This window comes from Pituophis catenifer, unplaced genomic scaffold (genome assembly GCF_029215685.1).
Source record: "Pituophis catenifer annectens isolate HBS135680 unplaced genomic scaffold, rPitCat1.0.hap2 SCAF_4, whole genome shotgun sequence".
NCBI lineage: Eukaryota > Metazoa > Chordata > Lepidosauria > Squamata > Colubridae > Pituophis > Pituophis catenifer.
In genome coordinates, this window is record NW_027256884.1 from 50961805 (window position 1) to 50975051 (window position 13247).

Here is a 13247-nt window from a genome sequence, read left to right on the forward strand (position 1 = left end):
TTTAAGTCCCTTCTGCACAAAGCTAAATTGACCATGAAAATGGCAGATCCGACCCCGCAGGTCGATCAACCGGGTCCTTCTCAACAACACGAGGCCCTGTTCACGGCGCCCAAGCCTGAGGCAGACTTCATTCCGTGCCCGCAACTCTTTTCTGAGGTTGTCCAACGTTCCTGGTCCACACCCTCCTCGTTACCTGCTCCATCGGGTCTGGACAAAAAACTTTACTGTTCAGCACCTAGTCTCCAGGATCTCCTTCAGTTGCCAACGGTAGACGCCCCCGTAGCCAATCTGACTGCTTCCTCGGTAATCTCCAACGACGTCGCCGATGGCCTGCGCTCGGAGGATTGGAAAGCTGAGTTTACTTTTCGTCGCACACACAACGCAGCCGCCTGGGCAGTGAGGGCTGCCACCTCGGCTTCCTTCTTCAGCCGCGCATCGCTTATGTGGCTCCGCGAACTTCAGGAGCGACTCCCTCCTGACGATGCACGCCTCCGCCAAGATGTCAACAAACTCGTGGCGGCTACTGAATATACGGCAGACGCTTCGCTGAACGCCGCGAAGTTCGCTTCGCGCGCTCTGGTATCTTCAGTTACATCGCGCCGTTTATTATGGCTTAAAAATTGGAGGGCTGATGCAAAGTCCAGATGGCGCCTGGCCTCAGCCCCGTACAAGGGTTCTCGCCTCTTTGGCGACGCATTGGACCCCATCCTTGTGGAGGACAAGGATAAACGAAAGGTCATGCCATCCTCTTATAGAAGAGCCGATCGTAAATCCTCGTCTTATTCCACCAGGCAGCCTTTTCGCAACGATGCTGGGCCCTCCGGGTCCTTCTCTTCCAGATCCTACTCTCAAGGATTCGATCGTCCTTTCAATAGGCCTTCCTTCAGAGATCGAGGAGGCAAGGCTCCTGCGCCCAAGCGGCCCTTCCGAGGTATGGGCACCCGTGCCTTTAGAAGAGGAAAATGACTACACTCACCTTCCCATTGGCGGCCGTTTGACCCATTTTCTTTCCCAGTGGGAGGTTTCGACAACGGACGCCTGGGTACTCCAAACGATCCATCTAGGCCTTACCCTGGAATTCCGTTCCCGTCCTCCCTTTCGCTTCATCCAATGCCCTCTCTCATCCAATGTTGCCAAGCGTCAATTGATGGAGGCAGAGATCCATCACCTGCTCCAAATCCAGGCCGTAGAACCGGTTCCCCTCCAGCATCGTGGGACCGGCTTCTACTCGATTTTCTTCCTGGTCCCCAAGGCGTCGAGCGGCCACAGGGGCATCTTAGACCTAAAGAGGCTGAACGAATTTATCATCTACCATCAGTTCAAGATGGAGTCTCTCCGCTCTATCCTGGCTTCCATTCGACCATCGGACTGGATGACGTCTATCGATTTGAAAGAGGCGTACCTCCACGTGCCCATACGACGGTCCCATCGTTGTTATCTCCGCTTTGCCTACAACAACAGGCATTTCCAGTACAGGGCTATGCCCTTTGGCCTCTCCTCCGCCCCCAGGACCTTTACGAAGCTCCTGGCAGCAGTGGCAGCCCATCTACGTCAACAACCGGTTCGGCTCCACTGCTACTTGGACGATATCCTGGTGCTCTCCCCTTCCCCGACCCGGGCCTCTCGGGACCTAGAGGTGGTGTGTCGCTGTCTTCGTCACCATGGCTTCTCCCTCAACATCCCGAAGAGCCAATTACAGCCCACTACTCGAATTCTTCACCTCGGGACAGTAATAGATTCAGTGAGGGGCCAGGTGTTCCTGTCACCAGACCGGTGCTCCAGTCTCCAGTCATTAATGTCCCAGGTCCTTTCATCTCGGAGGGTGACATTGCTGCTCCTGTCCCGACTTCTCGGCAAAATGATATCCTTCCTGTCCGTCGTCCCCTGGGCAAGGTTTCACTCCCACCGGCTCCAATAGTTCCTCCTCCCCTTTCAGAGGACCAGAAGAAGCAACTCTTCCGCACAGGTATCCCTCCCGCCAGAGGTCTCAAGGTCTCTCCTCTGGTGGTCTTCCCAGAGTCTTCAGCAGGGCTGCTACTTCCAGAATCTACAGCGCCTGGTAGTGACAACGGACGCCAGCCAGACGGGATGGGGAGGTCATCTTCTCTCTCACGTCGCCCAGGGTACGTGGTCAACGGAGGATCGCCGCAAAGGAATCAACTGGCTGGAGCTCCGCGCGATTCGCCTCTCCCTCCAACATTTCCAGCAGATCGTGTCGGGGCATCATGTCCTGATACGCACGGACAATGTAACAGCAAAGGCACATGTGAACCGCCAAGGGGGGATCCGCTCGGGTCCACTCATGGAGGAAACGACTCTACTTCTGATCTGGGCGGAGACGCATGTCCTGTCTCTGACAGCGGAGCACATCGCCGGAACCACGAACATCAGAGCGGACTGGCTCAGCAGGCAACACCTGGACCACGCAGAGTGGCACCTACACCCGGATCTGTTCGCCGAAATCGTTCACAGATTCGGCATGCCTCTGGTTGATCTGTTTGCCAGCCGCGACAACACACACCTTCCCCGGTTCTTCACCCGGTATCGGTGTCCCCAGGCGGAAGGTGTCGACGCGCTCGCCTCTCCCTGGCCCAGAGGTCTCCTCTATGCCTTTCCCCCTCTACCTCTCCTTCCTCGTCTAATCCGCAGGATAATACAAGACAGGGCCGATGTCATTCTGGTCGCACCCCACTGGCCAAGGAGGTCCTGGTTTGCGGACTTGATAGACCTGTCGATAGCACAGCCATGGCGGATACCAGAGGACAAGGTTGTCCTCAGCCAGGGGGTCATTCTGCACCCAGATCCCAAATGGTTGCAGTTGACCACCTGGCGCTTGAGCAGATCTTGCTAAGGAGAATCAACGTGCCTAGCAATGCGATTCCCACTATTCAGGCGTCCAGGCGACCATCTACGTGCCGCATTTACAATGCAACTTGGACTTCCTTTTGTTCCTGGTGTGCCAAATCCCACCTGGACCCAACGTCCGCGTCCGTTCCTGAAGTGTTGGGATTCCTACAGGAAGGACTGGACAAGCACCTCGCGCCTAACACTCTTCGTCGCCAGGTCGCTGCACTGAGTACTGTCCTTTCCGCCTCCGCAACCCTCCCTCTCTCGCAGGATCCGACGATTCGCGACTTTCTTCGAGGAGCAGCCAACCTGCGTCCACCAGTTATTCATCGCTACCTGACCTGGGATTTGACCCTGGTCCTTCAGGCCCTCATGCATCCCCCTTTTGAGCCACTCGCTTCCATCAGCCTCCGCTTTCTGACACTCAAGGTGGCGTTTCTGGTCGCAATTACTTCTGCCCGCCGTATATCCGAATTAGCGGCCTTGTCCATAAGGAACGACCTCTGTGTCTTCCACACAAATCGTGTGGTACTAAGACTAGACCCTTCATTTCTGCCTAAAGTAAATTCCTCATTCCATCGGGCCCAGGAATTAATCCTACCGGACTTCTGCCCGGAACCTCGACATCCTCGGGAAGCAAACTGGCACCTCCTAGATGTCCGACGGGCTCTACGCAGATATATTAAGCGAACGGAGCATTTCCGAAAATCTGAATCGCTCTTCATTTCCTTTCTGCCGGCCTCCATGGGCCGGAAGGTTTCTTCCACAACAATTGGGAGATGGATTAAATCCTGCATCTCCAAGGCTTATTCGGCTCGTAACAGACCAGTTCCACAGAGGATCCTTCCACATTCTACCAGGAGCGCAGCCACCACGGCCGCCTGGGCCACCAATGCCTCTGTCTCCGACATCTGCAGAGCGGCTACCTGGTCATCCTTCAATCCCTTCATCAGGCACTACAAGGTGGACTCCTTTGCCTCGGCGGAGGCATCCTTTGGCCGCCGGGTGCTCCAAGCTGTATGCAACTCTTCAGACGACGTGCAGCAGCCACTTTCCCCCCCTGTCTGAACTTGCTTAGGTAAATCTCGAAGCTTTGGATTCTCCAAGCTGCGCGTTGGAGAACGGACGTTGCTTACCTGAACGTCCCTTCTCGACACGCAGCTGGAAAATCCAACCCACCCGGCTGGGCTGCTGTACATTCTTCCTTACGCTCTACTGATACTTACTTCGTGAACAAAACTGGGACTCTGTTGAGCAAGTGGGCGTGTCTGAAGAGAAATCTCTTAAAGGAACACACTCAGTGTAGGCTACCCAACTACTGAACTACCCAAAGCTTTGGATTCTCCAGCTGCGCATCGAGAAGGGACGTTCAGGTAAGCAACGTCCGTTTTCTCTTAGTTTTGGTTTTCTTTGCCTCCTTCTATCATTGGTTTATTGTGGAATTTGACCGTTTTGCTTGCTAAGAGCTTGAATCATATTAACAGTATATTGATATAATGTTGGATTTGGGGAAATTTTTTTTCCTAAAGGCTATAAAATCTAATGAGCAGATGGATACAAAACATAAGAAAAAAATTGTGTTACTATGTTATCTTGTTGCTTGGCTAAGACAGTTAAGAAACATCCTTTACTGAAATTAAGAAGGTAACATTACTTTTTAACAAAAGATATCAGATAATACTAGTAGCAGTATTACCATGATATATTTTATGACGAGAATAATTTGTGCATAGGGCTTTAAGTATGAGCAGACTGCTATGAGAAGTAAAAAATGTTGATGATTTACAATAGAAAAAGATTTATTTCTGACAACTTGTAGTTAAGATAAGTTACATCAGAGTACATACCATATTTTTCGGAGTATAAAACGCACTCCCCCCCCCCTTTAAAATGAGTGAAAATTGTGGTGCATCTTATACACTGAAAGTTGCCAAAACCCTGCCCACCCACTGGCTTCCACCCTTTGGCCGTTTTCAGCCTCCACACGTCGTGTTTTCTGCCTCCACACGCCCCGTTTTAGACCCGTTCTAGGCTGCGGGTTCGCCACAGCACATCACCGATGATTGCCGCCTCTGCGTGTTTTCAGCCTCCGCACACTCCATTTTTGGCCTTTGCACGTCACATTTTTGGCTGGTTTCAGGCGGCAGGAATTGGCGGCAATTCCCACTGCCTGGAACTGGCCAAAAATGCGACGCGTGGAGGCCAAAAACGAGGCATGCAGAGGCCGAAAATGCGATGTATGGAGACTGAAAACGTGATGCACAGAGGCGGCGATCCCGGCAGCCTGGAACGGGTCTAAAACGGAGCATGCGGAGGCTGAAAACACGATTTGCGGAGGCCAAAAATGTGACGCACAGAGGCGGCAATAGGCTGTGGCTATCCCCACAGCCTGGAACAGCTGATTGGTGGTATTCTGGGAGGCCAATCCAACCACCAATCAGCTGTTCATGCTAAATCAGGCTGCGATAACATACTGAAGCTGACTAGACTGTTTGCTGCAAGGACGCTAGCCAGATGAATACCGATGGATGCTGGTAGGCAGAGGCAGATTTTTTTCTTATTTTCCTCCCCAAAAACTAATGTGTGTCTTATAAGATGCACTCCGCAGCGTCTTATACTCTGAAAAATATGGTAGCTGCTTTGATATTAAGTCTTGAAGATTTTATAAATAAAGACTTTGTATTTGTATGTAGTTGAATAGCTCTAAATGGAAGAGATGCTGTGCAGTGGAGTATCAACATTTGTAAATTGTTGAGTGTTATGTCTACTATGGGGGCTATCACTTAATGCTATCTGAGCATATTCCAAAACAGGTTTAAGGATATTGGCAGGCAAGCATGATGTGATTCTCTTACTGTAAATAAAGTTTCCAAACCAGAATGAATAATTTTATCATGAGTTATTTTAGGGGTGTTGTTGAATGTAAATAGTACAGCTGCTTCCATAAATCACATGATACCATTATATGAAGCTTTGTTTAAAAGTATAAACAAAACGTATAAACAATGCATTATTGCTCTGCAGTAGCATTTTGTATAGCTGCTTCAGTCTTTAAATTATCTTTGTTTATGGCTTAGTTTAAGTTCCCCAAGACTCTTCATGTAACACTCCAGAGATGTATGTTCTCTGTGTAAGCATATATACTGTACACATGCCTAGGACATTGTGTGATTAAAAGCTCTGCCCCCCAAAGCTAATAAAGCAATGTTCTATTTTGGTGATAGGAACCCTTTTAAAAAGTTGCAAATGTTATTTTAAGCAAAGGATTTATGCATTGCTTAAAACATGTCTCTGTTTTGCAGACCAGATAGTGTTGATGTGGATACTTTGGGCAGCCTGGAGATAAAGTGGATGTCAATTACAGCTATGTAAGCTACAATTCTGCAAAGCTTCAGAAATCCTATATAATGGAGGAACTATATAAGGACACACAAAACCTACCCATGGATGTTACCACTTCACCCTCTGCTATTGCTAACAACAAATTAGAAAGTGGTGTAGCCCAGCTGATAACAGCCGAAGCCTGGAATATCAATTCGTCAGATCTGATGAAGAAAGCACTTTCACCACTTGTAACTGTGCCTGCTCCATCAATATTAACACCACCAGCAGAATCCCAAAGTGGGGTTGCTCTCAAAGTAGCTGCCACAGTGCTTCAGCCAATTTGTTTAGGAGACAGTCCTGTGGTTCTTCCCATACATTTGCAAGTAGCAGGAAGCACCACTCCTCAGATTGCTCCCAATAGTAATACTCCATATGTTATGACCACCCAAGGCCCAGTCCCATTGCCTGTTGTTTTAGAGCAGCATGTATTTCAGCATTTAAATTCTCCATTAGTATTACCTCAGAATTCACCATGTGCTCCCAGTTCCATTCATAGCAATCTGTTCCAAAGTTCTGCTACTCCTATTGGACAACCCCAACTGTTGGATCAAAAACCTTCCAATCCAACTCAAGATTCTGTCCTGCCCCCTGTATTTCAGACACCAGGATTTGCTGCTGTGTTACAAGACCTCTTTCCTACTCAAGGAGCTTTGAGCTCTTTACCTTATCAGCCACCTCCAGAATGTCCTCTCCCATCTCAGCCCTTCAGTTCTCCTTTGTCTCCATTGGTTCCCCCAGCCACCTTATTGGTGCCATATCCTGTGATTGTGCCTTTGCCAGTCCCAGTCCCAGTCCCCATTCCCATTCCCATCCCAGTTCCTCACGGCGTTGAATCTAAGGTTAACTTAGACTACTCCAAACCAGCTGCTTCCTTTGTTTTGCATTCATGCAAAGGTACCCAGACTCCTTTGGAGAAGGAAGAAACTAAACTGTGTGATTTTATCCACCCCAGAGGAATTTCTCAGTTGAATCGGCACACTGTCATTAAGATGAGTAATGAAAATGAAGTCCTTGATCTTTCTATGAAAACAGCTCCTTTCCTTAAGGAAAATTATGTTAATTGCCAGAATGCCCTCAATGATAGTGCTTTGGACTTGTCAATTACTTCTTTTCGGAAGGTGAACAATATTGAGACAACAAACTTGAATTGTTCTGGGTCCATGATAGATGGAACTTCTCATTCAGTGGCAGATAACCCTCATGAGATCCCAACCAAGGCTGAAAACAGAGTGATCAGTTCCAGCTCGTCTGAACTCCTAAGACAACAGTCCAAATGGCTGGTGGATCAGAATAGTATTGCAACTTGTGAACCCACAACTGGCAATAATATAGAAATTGTGAGTACTTCACAGACAGCCAAAGTGATAGTTTCTGTAAAAGATGCAGTGCCAACTATTTTCTGTGGTAAGATTAAAGGCCTCTCAGGGGTTTCTACTAAAAACTTTTCCTTCAAAAGGGACATGCCTCAGGACTCAGGGCTGCAATGTTATGATGTGAAGAATCAGCCTGAAGTCCAGGATAATGCAGAAGCTCTTAGAAAACCTATCAAAAACAGGAGTGTCAAGTTAAAGAAAATGAACTCGCAAGAAATACACATTCTTCCTATTAAAAAGCAGCGACTTGCAGCCTTTTTTCCAAGAAAATAATTTATGAAGTTTTAGAATGTTTTAAGGTATAATTATTATAAGTACTGTAAAGAGACTGCACTTCATTTTAAATTATATTCAAACTTTAAACTATATTTAAGTTATTTCAAGATGGAAGATTAAAGAATGGGTGGGGTACAGAAGACAGAAGAATATATCTTGATATATCTTTCCAATGCAATGCTTCCATCATCAGCATGTTTTGTTCCAACTTTTCTTTAAAGTAAATAAAAAGCAGCATATTTTTCAAGTGGATCACACATTTTCAGCTTTAATGGAATATAATGAATGAGCAAGTCAGAGGAGTAAAAGCTATTTCACTGCCATAAAGTGCTTTGATGATGTAATTCTAAACAGTAAGTAGAATGGAACTTTCAGAATAAATGTTTGTGTTAGCATGGTTGCATTTCATATTCTTATAAAATGCATAACTTGAAACTGTATTATAGGTAGTGTATTCATATTTATTTGTATCATTTTTCAGATTGTTGGGTTATTTACCCATTTTAAATCCTTGGTGCTCTTCCTCCATGTATAGTAATGATATACTTTAAACAATCTTTATTGAGACAAAATTCTATTACCAGTACAGGCAATCCTCGACTTAGATCACAATTGAGCCCAAAATTTATGTTGCTAAGTGAGAAATTTGTTAAGTGAGTTTTTCCCCATTTTACGACTTTTCTTGTCATATTTGTTAAGTGAATCACTGCAGTTATTAAGTTAGTAACATGGTTGTTAAGTGAATCTGGCTTCACCAATTGACTTTGCTTATCAGATGGTTGCAAAAGATGACCATATGACCTTGGGACACTGCAGCCATCATAAATATGAACCAGTTGTCAAACATCCAGATGTAAACCATGTGACCATGGGTATGCTGCAACAGTCATAAATGTGAAAAATGTTCATAAGTCACTTTTTTCAGTGCCATTGTAATTTTGAACAGTCACTAAATGAACTGTTATAAGTGTCAAGGACTACCTACAGTATATTAATCTTATAGCAATGATTTCTCTAGCAAAAATGGGTCAGTCTAGAAGAAATGCTTAAAAGAATGTAGAGGTAGACCTGGAGAAATGACGGGCCACAATGATGGTTCAAAGTTATGACTAACACCACAAAACTACATACAACTGTTTCAAAGTTATGACAGTTACAGTGGCCCCATGATCATTCACCCTTATGACAGACCACAGGGACGCTGCTTTATTCTACTGTACACTGCATCCTGAGCCACTATATTGATAATAGTTTTGATATTTTTGAAAGGTAACAAAATATGTAATACAGTGGAACTTGAAATGTAAGTCTGACACTGGATTTAACCACTTAATCTCTAACTCATACAAGCATGACATCCTAGAGGCTTACAAATCCTAATGGAGTCCTAGTAATTTGGAGAGATATTTCTAGTTATGTACCTTGTTTTTCAAATGAGGAACATTTCTGAGCATACATAGGTAGAGTGAAGGTAGGACCTTGAATTTTGGTAATGAAATGGATGGGTAAATGACTGAGTCAGTGGTTAATGACCTCTGATGGATCCTACTTGTTATGAAGACTCTGATCCATTTTTGAAACTATTCTAGAATGGGAAGACAAAAATTACTTCTTGTATTCTTTGTATTTGGAAGGAGTTAATCAATGGAGCTTTTTAGAATAATTCTATCTTTTATACTGGAGTCACAGGAAAGTTGGAAGAAATATTGTATCTATCTAAATCTTGCATCTATGAAGCATTATGAATATTATTAGACTGCTAACAATACATTATTCATACAATATTCATAATGCTTCACAGATACAAATCCCTCATGCTTATTTTCAGTTTGGTTCTACATTCAGGGAACTTACTGATTAACTTTCTCCAATTGTTCATTCTATGATTATGGTTTTGAGGGTATGACTATGGTCCTGGATCAATGAAAATATTGGCATATTTTTCTCTTGATTTAAGCAAGTTAACTGGAAAATAAATGGACAGAACCAAGTCTTTATTATAGGACTCTTAAAAGGGATATCATTCACTTTAACTTGAAGTCTTTCTTAAACTACAATTAGAAAATCAATAATATTAAAAAATTCTACTTTGTAAAGTATTAGTGCATGTGATTGTAATAAAACTAATCAACAGATAAACTGTGGCTGGCTCACTATGGTTGGCTTTTGCCTTGGTTTGAACATGAAAATAGTAGCCACAATTGATTTTCTATCTAAATCCATATAGAGAAAAGATATGGTCTTATACTATATTTCCGTTGGACTTCTGTATGACTTATAGTACTATTGATTATACTATCTTTTTAGGTCTTCTTGGTGGGATAGGAACTTGGGAGATTATGAACATAACTCATGGTATGTTAACTTCTGACACCTGGAGGATTGAGTTCGTTGTGCATTTAAAGAGGAACATGACATAATTGGAAATTTCATCCAAGAGGTTAAGTGAATTTTCATTACTATGCAGATAACATGCAGTTCTGTACATTTTCCTTATCTTAATTTGAAGATGATGTAAGATTTGAAACATTGGTGAAATAGCATTGATGAAATATTGTTTGAAATTCTGGTGGAAATCTTTTTTTAACTAGTGCAATTCTTCTTTCTATGAAATGTTTATTTTAACTTTGGTTTCTTGGGTTTTGATTTTATTATTTTGTATGCACTAACCAAAATCTTGCAGTCAAATAAAATTAATTTTAGCTCCTTTTAATGTGTTGAAGAAGCAAAATCATGTGCAAAAAACTTTTATCATAAATGATAATAAAAATTATGTTGCTTCTTTTATCTATCACAGTAAGTGCAGGCTAAACTACTCAACTACCAACATAATGAAACTATAAATCACATCAAATTACAGTGCTGTTTATAGATGACTGCATCCATTAAGACACTCATATCATAAAATGTAGTCAGGATTTATCAATTTACATTATTTTTGTTGGGATGATGCCACTCCAATCTTGTTTCACATTAAAAGAAGCTATTACTTTTTTTTTATTGCAGCCATTGAACTGGAAAGTCTTAGATTTCTTCTCAATATGAAATACAGAATTCACACTTATTTATTGGGCAGGAAGGGGAGGAATCAAGTAATAGGAACTCAGATTTGCTTATGACGAATTTGCACATACATATTTGCTATATGTACATGGGCATGTTTTTAGCAAAAACTGATACTGCAATTTTCCTAATACTACTGTAAGATTGATCTACAATCTAAGATTTGAATTCAGACATCTATTTGCTTTTCCATGATATAAAAGCTACTGTGTGATTTATTTTGTCTGAAATAATGTCACAGTAGAACACAGTATTTTTTTTTTCTTATGTACCAACTGTTCATAATTTGGTATGGGGTAAATGGCTCAGTAACTAGAATTCCTATGATAAATCTAAGATATAAACATAACTGAGGAAGATAAAAATTGCACAGAACTATATGGACATTTTACATCTGGGCAATAGAATCTCTCTTATAAAGAACCTTTCAAAAACTAACTGAGCATTTTTTTTGATGTTATAATCTGAAAAATTAGTAATGTTTGAATTATAACAATAGTACTAGAAGTTGTTTCTAACATTTGGAATCTACAGCAGTTTATCTAGTTTTGACATCTAATGAGATACCTAAAGAACATTTTCATTCTGTACCTAGCAATCCAAAATCCTTGCTGAACATTCTAATTGTTTAGTAGGTTGGTTTTCCCAAATCCCCATCACTGCAGTGGTGAAATCTAAAATTTGTTACTACCGGTTCTGTCGGTGTGGCTTTGGGGGGGGGGGTAATGTAACTGGGTGGACATGGCCAATTTTTTTTTTTACTTTTAAAACCATTTTTTCTACAACCTCTTCGGCGAAGAGGTTGTAAAAAAATGCTTTCAAAAGGCTCCGACGATCCCAGCTGAGTTGCCTGATCAGCAGAGGCTTTTTTTTAAAAGCTCTGCCAATTAGGCAACTCAGCTGGGATCGTCAGAGGCATTTAAAAGAAAAAAAGGGTTTTTTTCTTTTAAAAGCCTTTGACGATCCCAGCGATCATCAGAGGCTTTTTTTTTTTTTTTTTTACTTTTAAAAGCATTTTTTCGGCCAAAGGGGTTGTAGAAAAAATGCTTTTAAAAGTAAAAAAAAAAAGCCTCTGATGATTGTGCAGCTCAGCTGGGCATGGGGGGGGCAGGGATTTTTGCTACCAGTTCTCCGAACCACCCGCCACCATCACTGCAGGATCGGGCGATCCGGTCTGAACCAGGAGCATTTCACCCCTGCATCACTGTATACCTCTAGTGTTATACCGAGTCTGTTTTCTTTTATCTTTTCATTGGTTTGTAGCTAAAGAATTCTACAGAATCCATTCTGAGTTGATAAATGGGACCACAGGTGTTGGTGACACCTCTGGTCCCAGTGACCGACTCAGATTGTATCCTACAAAATTATCCTGGGACACGTATATTTGCCTTCATTTGCAAAAGAATTCTGCTAGCTGAACTGTTGTCTTGATTACATCTTAATGCAATACAAGAAGGCAGCAGATACTATTTTGACCCATTTTGTTTTCATTTCATTATCAACTGATTACATCTTTACTTATCATATGGTTCATCAGGACAACAGGGGAATTTAGAAAAACTACTGCTATCCACCGAAAAGCACTATCCACATTTGCAAGAGGCCTAAGTCTTACTGTTTGAACATCATTTCAGATTGCTGGAATTGTTCTTATTCTCAGAAGGAAATCTAGTTTTAGGCTTAAGAGTAGTAAAGATCATTAAGACTGCTTCAGCAAAAACATTGCAGTGTTTTGTGCACTGCTTTATTGGGATGGCTGTTTGGCATTCCACTCTGTACTGTAGGTCATGCAAAATGTAGCAAATTCTGGGGGAATCAAATGCCTTTGTTTTGGGACAAGTATTCTGTGGGCAGACAACAAACAGTTGACTTACAGGTTTAGTGCTATTTATAGTGCTTGGAAAAAAACTCCTGGAAGCATTATGACTGAACTTAGGACTTTCTGTATGCAAATAATTTGCACTTGAACTACCTTCTCTTCCTGTCATTTCATGTGTGCTAATAAAAGGACAGTTGGAATGTTCCAATTTATTTAGATTTATATTCTGCCTTCCTTTCAGGGCTCTAAGCAGTATGGACAGCATTCTCTCCTCTAATGTTTGTAACAACAATCCTGATTAAACAGTGACTAAACCTCTCTGGTCCCAATCAATACCTTCAGCACCACACTGCATCACCTGAACCCTACACTTACAAGCATGTTAAAAATTCAGATACTTCATGAGAAGTATATCACCATACTAAACTTGTGTGGGGTCTTTAGAAGTTCTTTATTTTTAATTCTGGAATAAGCAATTGATAAAT

The 13247-nt window shown here is 42.8% G+C and overlaps 1 protein-coding gene across 2 annotated transcripts in view; it reads left to right on the forward strand.

Moving 5' to 3' along the window:
- RAI2 (retinoic acid induced 2) overlaps positions 1-13247 on the forward strand; it is a 98232-nt gene that overhangs the window by 54984 nt on the left and 30001 nt on the right. The window contains exons 3-4 of one of the 2 annotated variants that reach the window (XM_070943785.1): positions 6150-8233; positions 10188-10320. In XM_070943785.1, coding sequence (XP_070799886.1) covers positions 6255-7877 — 1623 coding nt within the window. In that variant the 5' untranslated portion in view covers positions 6150-6254 and the 3' untranslated portion in view covers positions 7878-8233; positions 10188-10320. Of the gene's footprint in view, positions 1-6149; positions 8234-10187; positions 10594-13247 lie in introns of those variants that run through there. The other variant, XM_070943786.1, reaches the window with a different exon arrangement.